The sequence below is a fragment of the Nymphalis io genome, chromosome Z, assembly GCF_905147045.1.
Source record: "Nymphalis io chromosome Z, ilAglIoxx1.1, whole genome shotgun sequence".
Taxonomy (NCBI): domain Eukaryota; kingdom Metazoa; phylum Arthropoda; class Insecta; order Lepidoptera; family Nymphalidae; genus Nymphalis; species Nymphalis io.
Window position 1 is genome coordinate 9,670,200 of NC_065918.1, and position 27,697 is coordinate 9,697,896.

At 30.5% G+C, this 27,697-nt stretch overlaps 3 protein-coding genes across 3 annotated transcripts in view; all 3 read left to right on the top strand.

The window, feature by feature from the left end:
* LOC126780652 (otoferlin-like) overlaps positions 1 to 8,498 on the top strand; it is a 33,450-nt gene extending 24,952 nt beyond the window's left edge. The window contains exons 20-29 of the mRNA XM_050505276.1: positions 231 to 422; positions 507 to 677; positions 1,444 to 1,589; positions 1,734 to 1,888; positions 2,472 to 2,656; positions 3,665 to 3,785; positions 3,857 to 3,965; positions 6,431 to 6,603; positions 7,899 to 7,999; positions 8,486 to 8,498. Of these exons, the coding sequence (XP_050361233.1) occupies positions 231 to 422; positions 507 to 677; positions 1,444 to 1,589; positions 1,734 to 1,888; positions 2,472 to 2,656; positions 3,665 to 3,785; positions 3,857 to 3,965; positions 6,431 to 6,603; positions 7,899 to 7,999; positions 8,486 to 8,498 (1,366 nt within the window). The remainder of the gene's footprint in view (positions 1 to 230; positions 423 to 506; positions 678 to 1,443; positions 1,590 to 1,733; positions 1,889 to 2,471; positions 2,657 to 3,664; positions 3,786 to 3,856; positions 3,966 to 6,430; positions 6,604 to 7,898; positions 8,000 to 8,485) is intronic.
* Positions 1 to 27,697, top strand: part of LOC126780389 (LETM1 domain-containing protein 1) — a 174,497-nt gene that overhangs the window by 46,156 nt on the left and 100,644 nt on the right. The gene's annotated exons all lie outside the window — the stretch shown is intronic.
* LOC126780387 (carcinine transporter-like) lies at positions 14,313 to 16,182 on the top strand. Its single transcript, XM_050504849.1, has one exon. The coding sequence runs from the start codon at positions 14,404 to 14,406 to the stop codon at positions 16,141 to 16,143; it is 1,740 nt and encodes a 579-aa protein (XP_050360806.1). The 5' UTR covers positions 14,313 to 14,403; the 3' UTR covers positions 16,144 to 16,182.

Sequence of the window (27,697 nt, forward strand, 5' to 3'; positions counted from 1 at the left end):
CCTTACTTTGTTTTATTAACAAAGTGGATACACAAGTTTCCAGTCGATGTTTTCTTTCATCACCGATTTATTACAAATTAACAACATGTCTCAGTGGTGCTTGACCGGATTTGATTAGGATTTGATCTACATTTTCTACCCATTGTTACTCTTTCCAGCCTTTAACTGCCTGACTATTATAAAGATAATAAATGTGAAAAAGACTTACAGATATATTTCGGCTTGTGCAGATTTTTTGATGATCATCCGAATAACGATCCCGCGAAGTTTTTGATCCGAGCTTACATTGTTAAAGGGATAAATTTAAAAACGAAAGAGTTTGTTGGGAAAACCAGTCCGTACGTTGTATTGAGTTGCGGAAACAAACATTTGGGGGATCATGATAGCTACCTGCCGAGCAAATTGAATCCTATTTTCGGAAAGTATGACTTGAATAAAAAGCGAAATTAAAATGCTATATATTTATTTTGATTTTATCAAGCGTGTTAGACAATATTTTTTTTCAGAATGTACGAATTCAGGTGCACTTTACCGGAAGACTATGTACTCACTATATCTGTGTACGACAACGACGGTGATTCACTAGATGGTTTAATCGGATGCACAAAAATTGATTTGGAAGACCGAATTTACACGAAGCATCGAGCTCGAATAGGACTCCCGTTCGAATACAGCCTGTATGACTTTTTAATATCGAACACTTAATTTCCTTGCTGATACATATTTGTTTGGACGAATATCAATCACATCGGAAATGTATTGCTCCTATGAATAAGCGTACTGCTTAAATAGTTATTACAAGCTGAGTCTCGTAGTTTTATCTGCGGTTAATTTGAATTCAACTTAAAATAATAAAAATTCCTAAATACTAACAATATTTACGAAAACAAAAAAAACGTTTTTTCGAGATTCTCAAAAAAACCTTGTTAGAAAATGGTTTTTGTACATAAATGTTAGTTTTGTTATAAATTTAGATAAAACCTAACTGATGAAATAAAGACTAAACGCTACCTTGGAATATTATTTATAATCCATGCATTTTTTACCGGTTTTAAATATTACCCTAAAAATAGACATACAGACAAAAATATATCTTTTCTTTTGCTAATCTTTAAAATAGTTATATTAACTTTAATAAGCAATTATTTTTAAATCACAGAAAGGCATTACAATTTTATTTATTAGTTTAGATTGAAATAAATTTGACCTATTTATTGAACAGACGGTCGAGAAGCGAAATTCAATTTCCTATAAATGTTTAATTAAAGAAGAAATAACTTTTCACTCGCACGACGGAGCAAGATTTGAATCAGATACAAAGGCTTGGTTCACATTTGAAAACCTAAATGACTACGATATTAAAATTGGCTTAAACTTTGAAATCATATATGGTCACTTTAGGATGCTGTTCTCTTTTTAAGTTACTGTTACGTTTTACTCTAGGAATGATCTTCTTAAATGGCGCGATTGCATGAAGCCTTCAGCTATATTAGAAGAACTCTGTCTTAAGAATCACCTCTCACCACCAATTTTTATCGACAATAACACGCTTGTATTGAATGGTGTGGAATACAAAGATAATGATAGAGGTATAAACATTAATAATGTTTACAGTTAAATTTCTTATTTCGATTCACTTTTGTAGTTAAATTGAATATAATAAAACTTGCGTTCTAAAATATTACAAATACAAATTATTTTATATTGCTTATAATATTGTGTCCACGTAACAGGTGAAAGCTTCACTTCGAGTCTGGAACGCAAAGAGAATTTGTGCTTAAGTATTTTACATAAATGGTATACTTTGCCGGTATGTGGGTATCATTTGGTTCCAGAACATATTGAAACAAGAACATTGTATAACCCAGACAAACCTGAAATAGAACAAGTAATTTATAATTCATTTAAAAATAGTTCTCTTTAACCAAACATTTTTTTTATTACTGTTGGTTAGATATTGAATCGGTATATTAGTTGTTGCGATGTCAGGTACCATCTACTAAACAACCACCTATTGCCTTGTTAGCTAGTGGCTAAAACTCAAATTCAGCCAAAGCTCTGTCAAGAAATCTGGAATTTTTTCATTGTCGTGCCTTGCAAGGCACGTAAAATATTTTTCTACCATCAGATTATGAGTGTGAGGAAATGGAAGTGCATTTACTTTTGTGGATACATTTGTGCACTATAAAATGTTCCATGAAAAAAATCGGTCAGGAATTTTCAAAGTAAATAAAAATAAAATGGTGATTAAATAACTTGGTGATAGGGTTTAATACAATGCTTTTGAGTACCACCATTTCATAAGATAATTTTACAGCTAAACAACAATGCTTAGTTTTGTTGAGTTCCGGATTGACCTTTCAAACCATGAATCAGTGACTATGCACAAGGGACATAACTTCTTAATTCCCAAGGTTGGTTTCGTATTAGAAATGTAAAAAATGGTTTTAAAACTATCCATAATATTTCAGGGTAAACTTCAAATGTGGGTGGACATTTTTTCATTGGACACTGGTGTGTATATACCTCCTCCTATTGATATTACCCCTAAGAAAACAGAAGACTATGAACTTCGGGTTACAATATATTCTGTACGAGAATTACTGGTGGGCTCTGATAATTTGAAGGGACAATTTTCGGATATCTACTTACGAGTGTTAGTAACTGCTTCATTGGGCTTACAGCTAGCTTATAAAGAAACAGTAGACTAGCTTATAAAGGAAGCCAGTTTGGCTTTTGACACAGCTGTTAAATTGTAGACGCAGAGTCTTTGGTGCAGGGGTCTTCAGTGATAAACCTTGATATTTTCAATGCGTTTAAGATGTTACCCTGAAACGCCACGGAGGTGCTTGTACCCACAGTGTCCCTGCCTGCAAACTGTCGTCCGCAGCTACTTGCGTGACGGATATATTTCTAACTTGGAACAAGATAGTACGAGAACGCGAAGATTATACAGAGTCAGTTTTAGGGCCTCTGATGTAGCCTAGCGTAAGACGCAGTCCTGTTCGTCGCTCTTCCAGACTGTGTCAGAAGACGTTGAGAGAAGACCAAACAGCTCGACGAGCTTGCGGTGCACATTGTTGCCGCAAAGCTCTAAGACCCTGCTCTAAGGATAGCATCTCATCGACTAAGTTTGTGTAAAAATATTACAAAAACTATTGATTAATCAACCGGGTACCTCACGCATCTAAGCTTCGTTCGTTAGTGAATCAACTTTCCAAGTGGCCAAGTACATAAAATACTTAGGATTACGTTGGCCGGTCTTGATTTAGGGTGGCAGCTGGGAAGGCTTAGCATACCAAAATCCCCTGTAAAAAAGCGAACCTTATAAGGCTTTATTTAATCGAATCTGCATAAGGGACTACATAGAGTGAGTGCCTGTCCTTAGGCACTATATCTTGTATGTAATTGGCCAAATCGGTCAATTTTAATTATCGAAGCATGGTACGCGGTCTTGTACTTATCAATATTTTTCTCAATGTTCTTCTAGCTGTGATTAGTTCCTAAAATGTGCCATATATGTATCATAGCAAAAACTGTGTTAAATATTTTAAGAAAATTGGAACCGGTGATTGGATTGTGAAGCTATATAGTGTCTGTGCAATTATTAATATTTACATTAGAATTATTAAGGTATTATTAATTTACATTTAACTGTTTGTAGATGGGTTGGATTCAAGGAATTTGCTCAAAATACTGACTTTGACTGTGAATGTAGAAGAGGAGAAGCCAATTTTAATTGGAGGATGATTTTTAAATTCCAATATCAGCCAGCTACTCAAGAGGTATAATCGAATAAAAAAAATATACATCATTGAAATTAGAATTGCTCTTTACTTTTGGAAATGCATTTCAGATATTTTATAAGGAGAAATCAGTTTTCACTGTGTACGAAGAAAATTTGCCACCAATTCTTAATATTCAACTCATGCATAATGGAGGCTTAAACCCAAACGAATGTTTAGGTAATTTAAAAAAAAAATTTTTTATCGTTATAGTTTTAAATCAAATTAGTATTATAAATATTCAAATATTCTATTGGTGTGAATTAATAGCATAAAACTATGTTATGTTTACATATTTGTAATAGATACGATGCATGTTTAATGAGTAGTATGAAAAACGAGCGTCACATTTTTTTTGACGTACGATGACGTCATGCGAGGTAAATAAAAAATATCGCTTGTTATGATTAAACCATGTGATTGAGTATGTCGTCATTTACACCGATACAATTGAATAGTTTATTTTATTGTAATTTTAAAATAAATAAAGTTATAAAAAATATATTGAATAAAATATTTACTGACATCGGAGTTTATTATGTAACTTATCGTTTATATATGTATATATTATTATATCGATATAACAAAATTATTTTATAGACCAAAGTAATATCACCAACATTGAATATAAATAAGTTAAAAAAATGTCATATTCTATATATTTTTCATGAAAGATAAACTAGTTTAATTAAACGTTTTGTGTTATCGATAAGATTACACAATATTTTAAAAAATTATGTCATTTGTAGTATTACTCTACACTTGAATTGTCAATGAAATCTGAAATTGGGTTCCTTTGAGTGGCTGGGACTCTAGCTTCAGACAAGCTGGGATAGACGAATTGTAGTACTTTACTGTAGGACTTTTTGTAATATTTCTTCTATATAAAACCAAATTTAAAGGTGGTTCCTCCTAACGTTTGCAACTATGGCGGACATGTCAGTATTACAAAAATAATGTTTTATTGTTTTTTATAAAATTTATACATAATGAAAACGTAAAATAATGTTTTTGTCGATTTACAATTTCTTTTCCTAGTGCAACCGATTATATATATTTTTAACGTATTTATCACTACGATTCATGAAGTTTTTTCTCTCTTTTTTTTTTATAGAATAGGAAGGTGGACGAGCATATTGGCCACCTGATGGTAAGTGGTCACCAAACGCCCTTAGACATTGGCATTGTAAGAAATGTCAACCATCGCTTATAGCCAATGCGCCACCAACTTTGGGAACTAAGATTTTATGTCCCTTGTGCCTGTAATTACACTGGCTCACTCACCCTTCAAACCGGAACACAACAATATCAAGTACTGCTGTTTTGCGGTAGAATATCTGATGAGTGGGTGGTACCTACCCAGACGAGCTTGCACAAAGCCCTACCACCAGTAAATATATAAATATATATAAATATCTTTCCTCTTGGATTTCAGCAACTCAGTGATCAATGTGGATGAAAGATTTACGAGTGAATGTTGTTGTTTTAGTTCATAAAAATACAGATATCAAATAGTTAGAGGTTGATTTAAATAATTACCTTCTTCATTTTTTACTTCATTTTATATAGGTAGTACTGGAGATTTCTGTGTTTCTTTGTATCATTACATTTGTATCATCATAAACGTGTATATCTGGTTACGACTTGGGAATCGTTAACCTTCTTGTTTTGATATATTGTGTAAACGAATATGTATTGTGAGTAAACTTGGACTTTAAGCTATTAAATATTAACTATAAATCGTGTCGTGAGGTTTTCGAAATTATAATTACTGTTCAACATTTCAATAGTAAAAAGATAAATAATGTTATATAAAATATCGCGAAATTGATTCAGTAATATTATGGCTAATAAAGTTAACGTCGCTTACCTATTACTTTTTTATTTTCAATTTATATTAGCAGAAGTTCGTAGTATTTCCAACGACCGCTTTTTTCGTTATTTTTTTATTTGTATTTAAAAAAATAAACAATTCGGAAATGAAACATCAAAGCCAGTTTGATGGTGTGATCTTAATTATTACTCATTTCTGCCAAGGCGTGTGTATAGCCAATAGCTAATAGAGATATTCTGTAAAATATCGATCGTGCAATGTCAGATATAATTATAACATTTATAGGATACACCCACCAAAATAATGCTGTTGAACATTAGAATAATTGATGAGTGTAAGGTGCCTACTTCCTACCCAGACCCGCTTGTACAAAGAATCACCACCAAAACATTAGTAAAAAAACCATTATGTGATTACATCAATAATAAATCTATTAACATAAAATGTTGGTTTCATTAATTATTATTAGTGCGAATATATATTCGCACTGTATTATAACAACGGATGGCGCTGTAAGTCAGTTGTTCCACTCAACCTCTCAGTATCCTTTTTAATTTATTAGTTAAATGTGCTGCCTTTGTAATTTCGATTCCTTAAAATAGCTGAGAGACTCAAAGTGCCGACAGTTGCAGACTGACGTCATAAATACCAATGTGGAACATGAGCTCTCATTCATTTCACTGGTCTGCTGTCAAATGGAAATAAAAGGAAATATTGTAACCGATATTCAATTTATAATTTCACGTTCCAACAATATGTATATATTGCATTTTACATGTTGATTTTATACAATATAATTGCTGTGTTTTAGGGTCGCTGATGTTAAACTTGAATTCGATGCCTCGAGGACTTAAGCGAGTTGACGAATGTACTTTTGATATGTGGAATGCTTCTACAAAAATCAACCTATTCTCTGTGATGTCCACTCGTGCCTGGTGGCCGTTGTTCGCCTATGACTACAATTTTGAAAATACTGAGATAATTGTAAGTTTAATGAATTTAATAAAAAGAAAAAAAATTAGACCTGCGACGCCCCGCAGAAATGAAACATCGAAATTCACGGTTATTGAAAAAAATCCATAATAATAGGAAATCAATATATAAACACAACGACAAATAAATAAAAATAAAAAAATTCGTTAGTAAAATAAATGTATTTTCTTATTAATATCATAATATAAACCAATTTAAGTATTATGATAATAATAAGTAAATATAAATCTCTACCATTAATTATATATACAATACTATACATATATAGAATTGTAAAGAAAGAGCAGTCTCGATAGCATAAGAGAGCATCTTGCAGTTTGACGTATCGGCATACGAGTCGGTCTTACATAGATTAGATAACATTATTTGTTTTGTAAAACAAATATATTTTTTTTAATTATTTCCTTAAAATTTTAACATATCATACGGCAAAATGAGTTTAAATACGTAGGTTTTAAAAAAAATAAAGGCATGTGCTTGCTTATAGTAATTTTAAATTTTAAGCAGCAGCTTATATTCGTCCTTTTACCCTAATCATTTTTACATTAAAATCATGTTTTTTAAAAATCTATATCATAATAAAAACACTAGCTTGTAGGCCGTTGTGCTAATCCATCTGGGTAGGTACCACCCATCATCAGATATTCTACCGCTGAATAGAAATACTTAGTATTGTTGCGTTCCGATTTGACATAACATCTTAGAACCCAAGTTTGGTGGTGCACTGGGCACCAAGATGTAAGGAATGGTTAATATTTGTTACATTGCCAATGTTCAAGGACGATGGTGATAACTAACCATCACGTAGCCCATTTGCCCGTCAAGTAAAAGATACAAACTTGTTGTGTATCTATTCATATTGTTGTATTGTATTCTCATATCGCAGAAACATAACGTTATTTTTATTGTCGCCTTGCGAAAAGTGCAAAACGAATGCTTTCCATTCGAGTATAATAGTCAGGTAACAATAGTTACGGCCGTTTTGTACCCCACCCGTACATTTGTTTTATCATGAAATGTTCACGAATAATTTACATATCTGACAAGAAACGGCACTGAATAATATTGTAATAATTTAAAAAAATATATATAAATCAATGTGTATAAAAATATCAATAAAATTATTGTTGTACAAACTTTGGCGTAGAAACTATACCAGAATACTTATTGCTCTATAGAAAAGATACACAAAACCAGTGTTAATATATTTTTTGTTATAAAGTGTTTCGCTAATTAAACATAAAAAACTAGATATTTTTAATATTTAAATGAACACAATGTTTTAGGGTAAAATAGATTTAGCACTAAATATTTTGCCTCAAGACGTAGCTACTCTGATGCCTGTTGGAGTAGGTAGAGAGCCCCCGTCTCCTTTACCTAAACCAAAGTAAGTTCATTACAGTAAATGATTTAATTTGCAATATCATATTTTAGTTTCAACAATTATTTACTTGTTACAGACGACATGCTAAATTTTCAAATGATATTTGTAATAAAACGAAGAAATTATGCCAAGCTCGAATTTGTTTAATAATAATACTCGCCTTTTGCCTATTCATCATATTGGAAATCATTTTAGTTCTTTATTTAGAACTGCCTGAAATCTTCTTAGAATATTTGAATTAAGTACAGGTCTGATGGTATGATTTTTATAACATCAAGTAATATATTTTTTAATTTCAATTATTACATTACAAGTGGAATTTTAAGCCTTTAAACTTTAGCTTAGCGTTTAATGTTGTATGTGAGGGTAGAACTTTATTTTATTTGCTTATTCCACTTGGCTTGCGACATTGAATAACGCCACACCCGCTTTATAGAACTGGTATTAGGTATTACGCTCTTCTGAGTACATATATTTTTTATGTTTCAGGTGTTCATCATGACTGCAATGAAAGATATCAGTTGTTCTTAATACGTTCGTGTTTTTAAGTGTCTGTTGTATTTTAATTATTTTTTTCATTTTTGTTATTATGTTATACTATCTCTATTACTATACATGATACTTGATATGTTAAAATATCGAAAAATAAATAAAGTATTTAAACATATTATAAGAGTACCACTATAGAAAATATATTTGACTATGGCAGAGATTACATACCCACTTTTAAAATTATGTAATGCTATGTATATTATATGTATATATATTGCGTCATAATTCAGAATTGCTAAATACTAATTTCTCGCCGGAGCTCAGGATCCCTATCCTGAGCTCCGGCGCCTTGGTGCACTGCACCACCTGTCTCTACGATAGCTACGCCACTGGTCTTGATTAAGTACTGATTAAGATTTAGCTTTTTGTTTTTGTTTTCTTACTGTGAGAAAATATATAAGGAATTTAACAGAAAAAATACAAAATTGTATTTTGTTGTACACAAATCAAATAATAAAATGCTAAACCTGGAAACCAAATTTAAAACAATTCCTAGAATAATGAAACTTCAGATAACGCTTATTTTCTTCTTTTCGCTTAATTGTTGTCCATTCATTTCTGGGCTGTGATGGTTTAGTGGTTATAAAAGGAGAATTTTAAGGTATAATTCTGAGTTCAAACAGTTTTTTGTGTGGTTAATTTGGTTTTTAATTCATTTCGTGCTCGGCTCATTAAAAATCTGCTAAGTGTATTTACCAATCCATATTGTTGTAGCGTGGCGGATTAAGTTCTACACATGCTCAAAAAAAGAGCCCAGCAGTGGAAAATTAACAAGCTGTTACTATTCATTCACCCTAACCCTCACATAACCAACCTACTAGAAAAAATGTTTTAAGGTAGCTTTACTCAAGTTATTTACATAATTTGGGAACTTGTGATGAGTTTCCTTCGACTTGAAATATAATTTCACGTATAATTCAATTTTGCTTACCTCAAATATATAATAATGCCTATCCTTTTAATAATTAATATATCAGCTAAATATAAAATATGATTTCTTTTATAGACGGCGTTAATAACTGAATGGTTATATTTTATTAGCTTAGTAACCCCTCGACTATTTTTTACTTATTGATTTAATAACAATCATTATAAATGTTACATACGTTATATATTTTTACAAACATATTTATATTTCAAAATTGTCCTTATATGGTAACAGTTATATGTTACGCATTAACGATATAAATATAAATAAGCTTAACGAACGAAGACGTCGATTTAAACGATATTTCTTTTCAAATTGTTTTTTTATTTGAAAGTTTATTCTTCCCAAAATATAAAGGAGAAAGTTCGGGATTTTTCGTCGTTTAACGAACGTATCACGCATGCCTATTGAAGGTGTAGCTCTGGCCACGCCATTCCATTCTTGTATCGCGCGATGACCATAGTAACTGGTCACACTCTGCCGCGTCCCGAACGGTTCTGAAACTTGTTATTTTCGAAAGTATTTGTAAACGACGTATCGGATGCTGACAGCCTGCGTGGTAAGTTTGAATTTTTTTTTCAGTATTGTTTGGTAGTTTCTGAAGTTCTTTCAAGAGACGATTTTTTTTTATTTTTATAGTTTTGTTTTGTTCCAACAATTTATGTAACGTACGTTTTACTTTTATAAAGAAACTAATGCTATTAAGAATAACGAATTAAAAATAAAGTTTTTAAAATCATATTTTATTTTTTATATAATATAAAAATTATTTTTATATATATATCTATATATTATAACTTGATGTGATCATTATTCTACTAAATTTTAATATTACAATATCCTTAAATATTATTGTAACGATAAGTGATTGTGGGTAGTGATCGTAATCTATTTAGTTATCTATTTTAATGTTTTACATGATTTTTATTAATTTTATTAAATTTTAAGAGAACGATTCTCAAAAATATTTATTAATAGATAGTTTTTATATTACAAGAAATGATTATTAAATAAAAAAATTGAAGAAGAATTTTTTTTATACAAATATTTAAAACAAATATTCTTGCAGTTTAAACTTTTCCGTAATTAATATTTCGTTCAATTATTATTTAGGTTTAAAGAATTTATTCACTAAATGACAAATAGTTACTTACATGAGAACATAGCATATACATTATACGTATCATTGCTCGTCAAAAACATAACAATTTGGATGAATGTGTACGGCTGTACTTATGTAAATGTATATAAGAGCTACTTTCAATTATATATTTGGATAGTTTGGATTTAAAAACGTTGAATGAGCTTACTTTTTTTAAATAGTATGGAAAATTGTTATATATATATGCACCTTCATGATTTAAAAAAAGGGAAACTTTATATTTTTATAATGATTTTGATACCGGTACGAAATTGCAAAGTGATACCGGTGATTTATAAAAATAACTAAAGTATATATTTTTTTACTATATAAGAAAATGTATTTCATTTATATATAAGATTTACTTACTTATACTTGTATAGTAGGTATATAGCTTTTACATAAAACCTTATTTATATCTTACGTTTTCAAGCATTAAGTGTCTGAGTTAATTTTATTGACGACGTAATTAGCTAAGATTGAATTTATCACGAAAAGCGTCTAAGCGATAAATTCCATCCTATGATACACACGTCATGCCATGTCATCAACATATCCTCATGAACCTGTTACAACAGTTTTCATTACTAAGCAAACTACTTCATTACTTCTAGCTAACTGAGATATGAAAAATTATAATCGAATTCAAATTGCAATCACCAATAATTTATCTACTTACTAGGTAACGATTATTTTATCATATATTTGCGATAACGACCGGGAACATGAGTTTACAATACTTCCATCATAATTTAAGGGTTAAAATGATAATTTGTAGAGCAAAACAGAGTTCCAGGGACTATATAACTATATAACAGAGAACCATGATATATATATATATATATATATATATATATATATATATATATATATATATATATATATCATGGTTTAAAGAGCTTTGTCGGTCGCTTACTAATATTATAAATATGGAAGCGACTTTATTCATTTATTTCCTTGTTACACTTTCACGTCTTAACTACCATCTACTCGACCATCTTGAATTTTTGGTGACTAACACCTGACAATCCGTCACATGCAAGCAAAGCCATAGGCGGAAACTAGTTACTTATATTTCTTATACAGGTCACCACGTGCCTTCAGGTTCTCAATTTATTTGTATTTTTAATATATTAAAAAAATACTTGTTATAAAAATTTATATCTGCTACAATGGAAGTCCTCCAGCAGTCATTATTATCGGGGATCAGCCAACTGCGTAGGAGACATTATAGTAGTACATAAGCTTATGCACAGGAACTTTTGGGCTCTCTTTTCCTCACTCTTATAATACGATGGGACTGCAATTGACACCATCGGAAAGAGTTCAGGTGCAGGACTTTACACGACTTCAGAGGCATAGCAGTGTTAACACTGACAACTCCCAACAACGCAGTTACTAGGCTTTCAGGACGGACAAAAACATATTATTTACGGGCCCGATATGGGATTTGAAACCTAGACATCCGTATCTGCAGCCTCGTAGGCTAGTCGCCTAACGAAATATAAAATATTATAAAAACCACTTACATATTGTGTATATAGAATATTTACGTTAATTGGCACTCACAGAGTTACCAATACGTTCCTCAATGGTCTTTGAACTGTTCGGAACCACTCTTACTTTACACTAAGTGTGAACTTGGATATACACAGTGCCCATTTGATGAACCTGTCCCACTAAACTTCACTTTGCACTGGCCCTGAGGAACAAGTTTTTTAAATTATTCTTAATATTCAAATAAAACCTTATTATTGTTACATGATAAGTATTATAAATAGTTTTTCGCAACTAGTCCTTACAACTGCATGGGGAATAGATCAGTTGGCAAATGCTTGTATCTGATTGATTGTAAAATACGAGAGAAAATCCTTATTTATAATAAAAAAAATTCTATCGCATAGAGAAACTCAATATTGTATTAAGTCGTAAAACTATGTATATCCTAATAATATTTAATACGAATATAAAATTCTTCTTTTTACGATTTCTATAGTTTCAAAAATATCTTGTTATCTAATTTTCAACATATTTATTAGTTCCATAGTTACCTTAAGTACAGTCAGCGTCATATATAAACTTACAGACAACGTTACCAAATATATAGAAACATCTAACGTGATCAATAATATTCATATAACCATAGTCGTCAAACTATTTTAATTATCCATTTTGTCCAAATATATCGGAGCGAGAACATCGTCAAATTAATAAGTTCATTCAAACCTTCATTAAAATAGTAACAATCAAGCGTCATTGGTTTTTAAACATCCAACTTTTAAAAAATTCGTAATGAAAACAAATCTTAACATTTTGGGTAAACTTTTACATAAATATTTATAAATTTCTGATAGCAGAAACGGGCGGAACGTTATACAAAGCAAGGAGATAGGATTCAAGGATATTTACTATCCCTTTCGTTTGGTGCACGACGTCATTGGTATAGCATTTGTTTTGTGTCCATGTTTTTATAAAAACAATTGAAAAAAAAGTAAATGTACCTCATTTTCCACACTAAAAAAGTAAATGTCAAAGAAAGTAAGTAAATATTATTTTACTACGTTGGTGGGAAGTTCTTATAATTAAAAAATAAGTCGGTTTTTTATTTTTATTTATATTCATTTGAATGCTTTTTAATGTGAATAAATTTCGTATTGATGGTGAAACGACAAATAATTATTCACTTGACACAAAAGATGTCTCTGTAACAATTATTGCGAGTGATCGCAAAAATACTGATTTTTTAATTTAGAAACTTCTTTTAATTCGTATTTGTACAAATATAAAACTGTTAACTTTGTATTTATTTAATTCTTAGCGTAGTAGAACATTACCGTTATATTATCGCTTATGTCTTGTTAATTTAATTCTAGAAATTATTATTCATCAATACTTTTCTATATTATTTAATATGAATGAACGAAACTAACTGTTTCAAGGGTACAAAAATATACCAATATTATTATATTATATTATAAGTATAATATATTTATGATTAATATAACTACATAAATATCTATTAGGAACTGCTTAATGCGGACATACGACGAGACAAGTGAATCAGTACTCAAAAGGCTTATTTATTATTTTATTGAAATAAAACTTACTATTAGAAATATTATTTTACTCGTAAATAAAGCCAAAATAGGATTATGCAATTAGTTATTTTTTACTGTAAAATTAGTTTCATTAAAAATTAAATTAATGAAATTATAACTAGAGATGACAATCTTATATGATATAAATATATATGAGATAATATTTTTGTAAAGTAATTATTTAAATTAATTTGTAATTATTATAATATATTATGAGCTACAATGTACTTTTTTAAGTATACATTGGTTCTTATAAGATTGGTGAAGTTTGTTATAAAATAACAAAAAAGAACAGAGTTTTACACGTAAAATATTTAATTATACTTTCTCTGAAACGTCGTATATGTTTAAACATCATACAACGTTAAATCTTATTGTATAAAGGAATTAGTTTGAACTACTCATTTAATTTATTGTACTTGGGAAATTCAGTATTACTAAAATGTTTGCTGTCAAAAACTCATAAATGTAACAAACAGTCTTAACTAATCTTGTAATTAAATTTTAATATTATCTCTGTCGACGCTACACGGTTAGCATTATATAGAGTATCGCTAACAAGTTCCGATTAGTAAATTACTCGACTCAGTCTTGGCCAGTCTGCAACTATGGTGCTTGTAAAATAAAACCAGGAGCGGTAAATAAAAAATATTTCTTGATAAACTTTAATATACGAAGAGTATACAGAATGGAAGTCAGAAAAGGAACGGCTCAAACCCTTGATGGTTCTAGTGACAACTTTGAAAGTATCAAAGATGAAAGTAACTCGAACAAAGAAATTTATTATGACGAGCTACTTTCGGCCGCTGGTGAATTTGGACTTTATCAAGTATTTTTGTTTTGTTTAACATTTCCATTTTACATTTTTGGTGTTTTTGCGTATTTTTCTCAATTATTTATGACTGAAATTTCACCGAATCATTGGTGCTGGATTCCGGAATTAGAAAATTTAACACAAATTGAAAGAAGAAGTCTAGCGATACCTCAAGATTCTTATTCACAATTTGGATATTCCCACTGTGAAGCATTTGCCGCTAATTGGAGTGAAGTTTTATTAGCAGATCAAAAACCTAACGAGACATGGAAAACAGAATCCTGTCAATATGGATGGGAATTCAATAAATCAGAGATACCATATCCAACGATTTCGAGCGAATTAGGTTGGGTTTGTGATAAAAATAGCTATCAAGCAACATCACAAGCTATGTTTTTTATTGGATCTATGATAGGAGGACTTGTTGTTGGCTGGGTTGCTGACAAATTTGGTAGATTACCAGCTGCCACTTTAAGTAACTTGATTGGATGTGTGGCAGGTATTGCTAGCATTTATGCAAATAATTTTATCCAGTTTATTATTTGTCGATTCTTTTTTGGTATGTCTTATGATAATTGTATGATGATGACATACCTTCTTGTGTTAGAATATGTTGCACCGAAATATAGAACCCTTATTGCGAATTTGCCTTTTGCTATATTTTATACAATAGGTGCTACATCATTGCCTTGGATTGCTCTCGCTTGTGGACATTGGAAAACGATTAGCTTAGCTACGAGCATTCCAATGGCTCTAGCTATTTTAGCTCCATTTATCATACCAGAGAGTCCAAGATGGCTCCTTTCTAAAGGGCGTATCGACGAGGCTGTTAGTAAGGTAGTCACTATCGGTCATGTGAACAAAAAAGAAGTCTCTTTAAAATTGATTGAACAATTTAAAGCGTCAAATTATAATAAAAAAGAAGAAAATATTAGTATCATAAATATGCTAAAAATATCAAAGCTAAGAAAAAAATTTATAAGCATGTGTTTGGTGTATATGTGTTGTATGTCTGTGTTTGATGCTTTAGTAAGAAGTATCGGTGGTTTAGGTTTTGATTTTTTTTTATCGTTTACACTTGTGTCTTTCACTGAATTTCCTTCCTTAGTGCTGGTTTCATTTATTTTAGACATAACTGGTAGAAAATGGACGTGTATAGGAGCACTATTAGTTGGTTCTATGTTTAGTGTATTAACTGCTTTTATTGGAAGCGGCTTACCATCTGTATTGTGTGCAATTGTATCAAGGTTTGCAGTTAATATGGCTTGTAACATTACAACACAATGGGCTGCAGAAATATTACCGACCAATGTAAGAGGCTCCGGTGCATCAATAGTCCATATTTGTAGTTATGTTGGTATTTTTATATCACCGTATATTGTGTACCTAAAGAACTTTGTAACATGGCTCCCCTTAGTTGTAGTCGGATTTATTGCCTTACTAGGAGCATTAGTCGCACTAACTTTACCTGAAACAGCAGGAATAGATATGCCCCAAACATTTGATGATACGATTAATATGATTGATGGCCAAACATTTTTTGATATACCTTGTTTAAGAAAGAATAAAAAAAAAACTATTGGAAATGTAAATTTGTCTTTCGAAATGAATTGATCATAAAGAAAGAAACAAAAAATTATGTACTTACTTTTCTTTAAATATATTTATAATATTATAAGTGTTTTATTAGGTTGTTTATAATTATTAATAAAAATTAAATGAACAGTTTTTATTTTAAATATCGAATCATTGCTAATTTGACAAATTGAAATGTACCCATTGAATTATAAGAAAAAAGAAATCGCTTAGATTGTTGATTATGTTCATTAAAAAATATGGAATGTGCCAGCGCTTAGTTAATAATTTAGTGAACATTATATATTTTTCTTAAAATATAATATTGAAGACATATTTTTAAATAGTATAAGTTATAATAGGACATTACCCTGTATATGTTAGAATGCCTATTTATATACTATGTATTAATTTCACCATGTTACAGGCAAGTGAATTTTTTTTTCTTGGACACTATTCAATAAAAATTTATATACAATTTTAAGATGCAAAATGGATAACAGTCTACTCAAAAATAATTTGCAATGCTAATAATAATATAACTAAAATATATATAAATCCGCAATAAATATTTTACCTAAAAAACAAATTCATTTTTTTCTGATTGATGAAATTTCAGACGGTGAAATGCGATATTGACCATAATAATTATAACATTTCAAGAACACACGCATCAAATAGTATATCATCTTAAGTCGGTTGTCAACATCACGGCTGAGTAATGAAGTACATTCTTACAGATTAGCACTGCAGTCCAAGATTACCTCAATCTACAGTTTATGGTGATTTATAGTCAATCAAGATATTTTGAGCTTAATAAAATCACACATATTTAATAGGTAATCTGAACTTCGCATAATGATGTTGCATTCAGTAAAAAATAACATTAGTTAAATATTTAAACTAAGAAAACAGTAAGCTGCACAAATAATATAATTGGATTAAATATATATTTTTAACGTAACAAAAATTTTGCGATACGTCGTAATATGCCTTTTGTTTTAAGAGTAAAGCAATTTATAAGATTTATAAGATATAAACTTTCATGACTGACGTTATATAACGAGTTCTTCTATGTGGTCATTGTAAGCCACTTTATCTTCATTTTTCATATTCAGTCGACACTGTTTGTAAAACCTAGTCTTAACTAGTTCAGAACTTATTTTGTATGAAAAGTAGTCTTTAAGTACATGAATAATTTAAAAACTAAATAACCTATTTTTTTACACAAATCAAACATAAAAAACCAAAAGATAAGGAAGAAATAATAAAGATATTATATTTAAAATTGCCTAATTTAATGCGAGGATTCCGCCGTATCAACTTATTTACTTTAAAATTGCACAATTCAACATACATTGTTTGAAAAGATATATTTACATATTGATATGATGATTAGATTAATTTATTAAAATAAAATATCACAATTAGTAGAAACAAACATTTATAACATGGACGGCTAATAATAACCTTCTCATTAAAAGCAGCTAGATGTGGCTGAACATTGTTAAATTTAACATTTACGTTAAAATTTTAATTCGCAATTAGCTATATACTTAGTTTCAACAAATTTACATCGAAGACAAGATTAAAAGATATTTATTTTCTTGACAAATAAATATTTTTTCAGTAACATCGTGAAATACAATATATTAAGCAACGTTACAAAGAAAAATGTGATGATAATAAATGACGCAATTTAACATACCTCTTTGTTACTGCTTTATGAAGGGATTATTGTTACAGATAAGCGATATATTTAATGAAGGGTATCTAGTTTTTGAAATCTGATAACACTAGAAAAAATACATAATATTTATGAAAACATAATACTTGTAACCATTTTGTACCAAAAGGTTAATCCTTTTTGTTAATAATATTTAACGAAAAAGCCGAGATGGTCTTCGGCCACCCTTGGTTCTTAGCCGCTTGCCGCTGGGGTGAACCTTCACCGAAGATTGCGCGTTCAAATCTGACCATTGAAATTCCATGAGATCAACTTGTGCTTATATTTCATCTCGTGCTCTACAGTGCAGGTAAACATTGGAAGGAAATATTTGTGTTACATGTCTACATGAAATTCTACTACATATACATCCAACCTTATCCTCGAGAGGAGTTGTGCAAAGAGCTATTCAAAGCAATAGGACTTTTATAGGCTGACATTTCACTTTACGTAACATTATATGAAGGAAAATGGTACAAAATTTCAAATGTCATATGCAGTAGTCATTCGCCGAGGAACTAAGTGCTGACAAACACGTTGTGACGCGTAAACATAAAGTACATTTCTGTAAATACAAATATATTGTAGCTTTGAAAATTTTCATTTTATTCAGTTGCGTAAATAATATTCATATTAAAATTAAAAGCTAAATTACATTTGAAATCATAGCTTTCATGCATTCGTCATCTTATTTTAATAGTCCATAAAGGTCCCACTGCTCTATTGGTCCAATGGAGATGGAATTCTTTATTCTTCTGTGGTGTGCTGTATTTATAATTTTATAAATTTTAATGATAGCTCCTTAGAAATTCGAAGTAAGAAAGTATCATTAGATAGATAGTTAAAGTTAGTGTAATCAAGGATATTTATCTTGACTTTAAAATGACAAAAGAGTACCGAAAATGATATCGGATTATTTTGTAATAGTGTTTATTTTTTTCTCCTATATATAATTGATTACCTTCAATCATTTCGTTCCATTATCACACAAACTATATAAGATTTATCAGATTTACTTGATTATTTGTAAATAGTATCTCTGATAAGTCACGTTAATGGTGTTTTATTTGTTTGTATTGCTCATGATATATTAAAACTTACAAACTTTAGTAAGCTGATGAAAACTTTTCGACAAATAACTCCAATAAGATTTCACAAGCCCAGTCTCGGATTTGAACTCAAGACTACTTTTTATGTAAGATTCTTACCCACTAAAGTCCCTCAATCTCGACTTCTTCGGTTGTTCCTCATCCATGATAGATGAAAAAGTCATCTCGATTCCGACCACCTCTGCATTGTTTTGCACGCGAACGGTGGAGCTTGCTTCAGGGAATTTCGATCGTGCTTATAGGCCTTCCTAAGCTGTAAGAAAAGACGCCTGCCTATCTCATTCCAAAATAAGGCTCTGCAATTAGGTCCATTCTGCTAATCAAAAAATTGTATGCCATCACGGTCGAGTAAGTCTTTTTCCATGCTGCCAAACATAAGCACCCACCGATCATGCCCATTTAAATTAGCTTCTTCTCCTGTTAATGATCACTGTACCAATTTGCAATTTACAGCTTACTGCCTCTTCTGCCTCGATCCGGATTTGCGGATATATATGAGTAATTGGCTGAGTTGTATTCGACACGCCATTTAGTTTTCCTAACGACGTATTCGTCTTTGCTACGAATGATGATATTAATTATTACGGTCATTAAGAAAAAGAAATTAATGATAGATTATGGTGTAGTTTAAAGGAGACGCTTTAACCGACCCAACCCAGTCTGAAATCGAGCAATTGTCTTGTAAGATTGGTTGTTGTTAACAAGTTTGGGTATGTGTATACAATTAGAAACAAAACTAACAATTAGAAACAATTCTATCAAAGAAATTGTGTCTGTTTTCGTTTCGAAGTAGAATTAATATATAATAAGACTTCAAGGGTTTTTCCGTGAATATGTCATTTTTCCGTGACGTATTTATCAGCCTCACGTATATCGTGAATGAAAAAAGAAAAGCATTTACACAAATACAATGCAAATGGCCACGAATGTTGAGTGTAGAAAAGAGCTTACGACGTTTCTTATTAAGAAAATATTTTATATTGCGATTTTGCTCATTCCTTGCAGAGAATTAACAAGAAAACAATGTATCATGATTATAGTTAATATGTTAATTTATTTAAATGTGCTTGTACTCGTAATATTGATGTAATAATTCAAAAATGCATATATTATAATATATTTTTATATCTTAAAATACAGTATTGTGTCTTACTTATTATCGTAATACAAGAAAAATTTAATCCATAGTTGACGGTAAGACATACCTACAATGGTAAGCAGTGGTTTTTATGTAAATCTTGTTAAAAAAAACTTGCATCACTAAAAAATAACAAACATGAATATTTTTCATATGAAAAAGCTGAACAAATAAAATTAAAAAAAAAAAACAATTATAATATGTCACGGATTCAAATAAGATTTTTTTTATTAAATTATAATTGTATGATGAAAAATTCAACTAAATGATTAATCATAAATTGAATCAAGAAAAAGCGATAACTCTCCGCATATAAATGTCGTATTGTCAATTTAAAAATGTAGAAAGGGTAATTTTTTTATGCTTCGCTATATAAAGAATAATTTAAGAATTACCCTTGATCCTGTTACAAGACATAATTGACTTCTTTGACAATCCGTCCAGTCATTCGAGCGTGAGTAAGGAAAATGATGGTTAATACGAAATTTCGCATTTACGTTATTATTTATGTCTTTGTGTCGTATCGTTAGTTACGGGAATGAAACTTACAAAATTTTATTACAGTCGTAAATGATTCGTGAAAAACTTCATTTTACATTTAGGTATGATGTATTTGTTTTTCAGGAAAACGTACACGCTTACCCATTTAACTTTAGTTCCGTTCACATAAATACTGTCACGCGACGCATTAATTGTTGCCAGTTCTTATACTTTTTTACCGATAGCACTATACGATACTCTATATATATTCTGTGGTTATGATGAGTGCATACATTATCTTTATTTTATTTTGTGAGCTTTTTTTATTATTACGAAGGGCAGGAAATTCGACGATGGAGCTATCGGACGGTCACGCCGTCGAGGTCAATTCGAAAAAAAAAGATTTCGGTTAACTTATGATAATAATCAACTTCGCCCATAGATATTTGCAAGTTTGTAACATATGTTTAGTATTATTTATATGTCTTTTTACCTTTTTTTAATTACTTACTAATGTCTATTACGAAGACATAAATAATATTTTTTGAATTTATTCCCCAAATTTTAATAATCAGAATCCAACTCGCGACTTTTTATTGCGACGTATTGTTGTGCCCGTATATTGTTTAGCTACAGAGGATCAAAACAAACTTAGTCCTGGGAAATTAAAGAGCACTCGAGGGATCTACCTTGTTGAATCAAACACTTACGATCTTGTGATCGTACATTACGATTTATTCTTACATTTTACGTTCAAACTGGAATTGAATGGAATATATAGAATGCCATTGCTTTTCAGAGATTAATCCTTGAGTTCATGTTAATATTTATCTATTCTGGTTGGTATATTGCTAAGAGAAAAACATAAAAAATTAAGAGGTTGTATATCTTCATCTCCACGGGACTCCATGTCAAGTATTATTAACTTTCCTTTATCTCACGTAGGTCTAGGTCACGTTCAACTCATGTCATGTAAAATGTTGCTCGTCGCGTAATTTAGATTCCTTTGTAGAAAGAATATCAATATGAAAATTCTGTCTCATTTTTCAAATGTCGAAAATTTTATCGAATATAAAAATTAAGATATACACGCATTCAAAACTTTTTCTCTCTTATGAATTTTTGTTAGTAACACATCTTTGCCAAACATTAATATTAATGACAGTGTTATTGCTTTTAAAATTTTGTTTTGTAATTTGAGTCTATTAATAATAATCTGTTATTTTTTCAATACACATTATTTGGATGTACTATATATTGCAATTTGGCTTTCTACTGAATCGATCACCTAATCAAATATATTATATCAGCTTTTCTATTCTTCCTGATTTTTGCTGTAGGTAAATTGTATAAACCAATGTTTTATGTAACAAACAACATTGTTTTTGTTACTGATTTAAATAACAGATCTAGTTACTTAATTGGTTAAAATTATTTTTGATTTATCTGTAAGATACAATTTTAGATATAGAAAGGAAAATTAAGACAACTTTCCAAAAGGTTCTTGGTTCGAATAGGTAATAAATAATATTTTCTGGCGTTACCATAAATACCTTATCTCAATTTGATGAACCGCTGAAATTATTATGTTAATTAAAATTTAGCATTTTGCTTCAAAAATTCATTTAACAATGGCTTTTTAGTTTGAGATTTATACATGTGACAAATTAATTGTGATAAAAGGTCAAGGTGAAAGCAAAATAGCCCGTTTCCCTGGTGGTAGGGCTTTGTGCAGGTCTGTCTGGGTGGGTACCACCCGTCTGGGTGGGTTAATAATATTAATATTTTAAGCCAATATATATTTTCTCTTAATGTTATTTTTATTTATTTTTTTGTATCTTCTCAATCTATATTTTGTTTGAACATAAGACTACGTGAAGCCTGGGTAGGTACCACTCTCTCTCACTTCTACCGTCAAACAATAATTCAAAGTAATACGTAATAATTCAAGAATTACTTTAGGAAACAGTAATACGTGTCACTGATCGTTACAGTGTGAAGACTGAGTGAGCCAGTGTATTTTTTTCCTCAAGTCAAATTTCCACAAACATCTTGTCCTTATTCCAATCTTGTTTTTGGTGTATTTTTTATTGTTTTTAATGTACGTAATTTTTTATGAAAGTTTCTATTTACTGGGCGTCCTAAAATAAAATTTTAGATTAACAATGTGTGATAACAAATTTTAACTGGACTTCTAACCTTGTGGCATTTCGTTGGCTGACTTGATCTAGTCTACTTGTGTATTTTTTTTATATTTACAAAGTTATTATTTTACAGACACAATGAACTTGTGATTGATGGCGCATTCACTGTGTTAGTTTGTAGAAAATTGTTAACATTCCTTAAATTGCGAGTGTCTATAGTCAGAAGTATTTACCATTAGGTGGCCTATTTGCTATTTTGCCTTCCTAAATAAAATAAATGAAAAAATAACTTGCTCATATCTTGATCTCTAGCATATTGTCTATAGCATATAACACTTATTACATTTTTTTATAGACGTATATATAAATGTGAAAAATAATGAAACATGAAACGCGTCACTACAACTTTTAATTTAGCGATGTGAAATTAATGATACCAAACAACCTTGCGACTAAGCAAATAGGTTACGACTTCAAGACTTGTTGTAAAGCCAAGGCATACCTTTGCGAACAAACGATCTATCCCGCTTCAGTCTTCGTCTAGTCGCAAGGTGTGTTCGATCCTTTATCTACTAACATATTTGACGGTACAACGATGGTATTGTAATTATTTTATGAAGTTGATTGCGATCATATCTAGCAAGCCATCATTCATCGGGTTAATGGAGCCACGCCCTTAGTAAAGTTTGAACGCCGTTTAACATTGAACTATGCTCTTCGACACATGATAAGAGAATAACTAATTACTCTTTAATTAATTTCGGAATCACATGATTTTCAAGACATTAATTACATAATAATATAACTGCTCGTTCAATACATCATTTCATGAGCTTACATTGACAGTTTGATTTGACATTTGAAAATAAGCATTCTATAAATTTTCAGCTGGGCAAAGCCCCTCAGATGTAGGTTTTTCACAATGATTTCCTTCACAGCTGAGCAGGATATGTGTGATATATGATAATTAAATACACTAGTTAAGCACATGAAAATTTAGTAGCAGTTCCCTTCGTGTTATTTGAACGTGTGTATTCTAAAGTAACCCTTAATGACAATAGTGACGTTCAGTACGTTTATATTAAACGCTCGTGAGGATACTAACCTAAAGAACCCATATAACTCAGAATCCCTACATTAATTAATCACTGAGTTCAACATCGAAATTATTTATAGGGTGACAATAATATTAGCTCCTTTTTATTGTAAATAGATTCAAATACACTCGTATACGTCACGTTTGTCTATTTTTATTTTATTATATATTATCATAACACTCAATCGAATAAGGTCCAATATGTACGGCCGAGGTAGATGTTTGTTTGTTTTCACTGGAAAACACTATTTACATATTCCACCACATGAAGCAGTGGTTTTTCAGCGGAACAGGTTAGTAGAAGCACCCTACGCATCCTACTTGCACTCCCACTTCGCGGACACCTTCTGCGATATCACATTTTTGCTGAAGGTAATTGAAAAAAAAAGGAGTTAGTGCGACTTAACTATAATAGTTAGATATATAACCTCGCATACTTTTTTGTGGGTAATGATGTGAACTATAACCATGTTATCATAGTTTTAGGTATCATCAATAGTTTTCAAAGCGCATTTTTTTTATAGAATAGGAAGGCGGACGAGCATATGGGCTACCTGATGGTAAGTGGTCACCAACGCCCATAGACAATGGCATTGTAAGAAATGTTATCACTTACATCACCAATGCGCCACCAACTTTGGGAACTAGGATGTTATGTCCCTTGTGCCTGTAATTACAGTGGCTCACTCACCCTTCAAACCGGAACACATCAATACCAAGTACTGCTGTTTAGCGGTAGAACATCTGATGAGTGGGTGGTACCTACCCAGACGAGCTTGCACAAAGCTCTACCACCAGTGAATGCTAAATAATCACTTTTATAGAAAAAGTTTTAATACAACATTATTGCAAATTAATATAAAAATATAGCCTTTGTCACTCGCTAATAATGTAGCTTTCTTGAGGTCAACGAATTTTTAAAATTTGGTTAGTAGTTTTTGATTTTATCGATTACAAACAAAGATACAAAAAATACAATTTTACCTCTTTATAATATTAGGATAGATATAGACATATTACTATTATTATTTCATGAATATATTCGTATGCAAATTGTTATTATTTGCCATTATAAATATTAAATTAAACAAAGAATTCTCATAATTTTAAATTTTACTAACTGAAATGAAACAAGTATGAAATCTGCTCATTTATCATAAAAAGAAGAGTTTGTAAATAGACCAATTAAGACATATACAATAGGAACAATGAAATGTGCTTGAAACTAATTGAGCATATTAAAAATAACCATAAACGATTTACATGAAAAAAAATAAATTACGTAATAACATTTCTTATCTTTGGAATATAGTTTGAAAATGGAATTAAGACATTAACTAAAATAGTCTTATTGTGGGTTAATCAAACTAAGATAATAGTGTTTGGCGTTATTGTATTTGTTTTTAATCTTATTAGTATAACTGTAGCTGTACTGTGTCAATGCGGCCGTCGAAAAATACCCCTAGGGCTTTTGATTAGATTAATTATGATTGGAGTGAACCTACACAATTATATTACTGTTTGAAAAATTGTTTTGTGTCAGAAGAATATATAGTCATGATATGATGTTTATTTTAACTACGCGTTTACTTTGGAAAGTAATAAAGGTGCGTTTACTAATTTATCGTGCGGTCACATGTTTCACAAAGCCTTATTTACTGATTCAAATTAATTGAGATTATATGATTTGCTCATTTTCGACAATGATTAAAATTCAAATACATAAATACAAATGGATTTAGTCGTCAATTAAGGTCCTTCGTAACGAGGAGCGTCATGGAAGCCTGCGCAAGCGATCCTCGTTAAGATGGTAAGGTTATTGCTGGTTTTTAGTGGGTATTCCGATGTTCGGGGCGCACTCGGCGCCTTGATAGCCACTAATAGCCTGAAAAAATAGTTAAAAGTTTGTATGGGTAGTCCGTCATTTTTGATGTAAGAAGCATGAAATTTTATATGCATGCTTCTGGTTAGAAATAAATAAATTAGTAAAATCTATCCCAAACGTTTACATTAAATTGATTAGTTTTATCTTTATTTGTAGTTTTATTAGATTAGAAGGGTTGTATTTTTTCTATTACTTGCTGCTGGGCAACTATATGTAGCATGTTCACGTGTAAGTGTAGCAAATGGAAATACTTCACCTAACACAGCATATAAGGAGGCATTATAATAATTCAGTAAATCCATTTTTCTTTAATTACTACAATCATAATAATCACACTCATATCATAAATACGAATCGTGAACGTGAAACGTTTGTGTTGTGAATATTTGTTACTTCTTCAAGCCTTATTACAGCTAAAATATGACATAATTAATATATTTTGGCCTTTTGTTTCCGTTTAACTGGATTTTATTTGTACCGCCTAGTATTTAATAAATATGCAGTGAAGAGGTAGTGGGAATTTCTTCCCACTACCTCTTCACATTTTCCGCATTTTCCATATTACATCGTGTCCTCCACTATTTCTTCCAAATTTAATATTTTGAACATGAAAACTACTTCTGTCCAGCAATGTCGAGACAACGTCGATGACACACAATAGTAACATGATAATTATTTTGTGGTTTTGATTGAAAATAAACAGGAAAAGAGAGAATAAGACTGTTAAGAAAATTAGAAAGTGAGCGAAAAATTCGTTTCTTTCTGTCTGTCTGTATGGGCACGCTAATCTCCAAAAGTAAGAAACATATTTTCTTGCGGTTTTCACAGATAGATTAAGCTCAGCAATTGCATTTATGCTGTGTGTCTTGTGTGTGTTGGTGAGTGTTTGTTTTATTGAATGCGGATGACATTGAAAAAAATATCGACATTTAAGGAAATTCTTATTTAATTTCTGTAATAACACAGTAAAAACCGTGTGGATGATAAAAAAAACACGAAAAGAAACTCGAGAATGCATCAATAAAACCGCTTTTTACGCGGAACGAGTCGCGAGCGCCGGCTAGTAAGAAATAAAAATTGAAAAAAATATTTTACACTTAATTTGAATATTTTAACTTAATAAAGAAATTTAAATACAAAAGACTGACCTAAAATTATAATCGCATTGTCGGTTCGCAAAAAATATACAAATAATCTTATTAGAATAGCCAAAAAATATATCTTATGACAATTTTTGAGTAGATTTTTTTAAGCTATCCAAAAACTACTCTTTAAATATATTTATTTAAAATCAATACAAATAACTTCATTCCTTGTAATTTCTATTACTTTGAATCCTTACGAAATCCTTAACCAGCAAGGGACTTGTTTACCATGTCAAATAACACAGGTGTTAGAATGTTATTTTTGAAAAGAGGAAAACGTTATATTGACAATTTCTTGATATTGTTGGAGAATTCCTTTTATTACCTCGGTAACATGTGGGTGGAGACCGCAACATCAAAATACAAATTATGAGGGTAATTTGCGACTAGAATAAAATATCTAGAACATAAAAGGACTTCTGAGAGTTTGTATATTTATTTATATTTGGAATGATTTTCATCTGAAAATATTTCTTATAATAACAAACGACCTCATTAAAATCGCTTATATTTAAATTGAATAATAAAAAAATAATAAAATATTATCATCAAATTATTTCTTTATTTATAACAGGTAGGTGGACTGGCAAATGAGTCAACTGATAGTAAGTAGTCATCACTGCCCATAGACATTGGCGCTGTAAGAAATATTAACTGTACATTGCCAGTGAGTGCGCAGTGACTACCCAGAAGCGCTTGCCCAAACCTCTACCACTAGTAAATTTATCCAACAAAGTTCTAACAAAAAGATGAATATTTTGTTTATTAACATACTACTTGAAACAATAAAACGTGTATTTATTGTATCATACATACTTCTTTATATCATACATCAGTCCTAGTACAAACATAGTAAATAATTAACAGTAC

What these genes read in the sequence shown, in the direction of transcription:
- LOC126780387 (XM_050504849.1), top strand. Translation starts at nt 14,404, where the DNA reads ATGGAAGTCAGAAAAGGAACGGCTCAAACCCTTGATGGTTCTAGTGAC.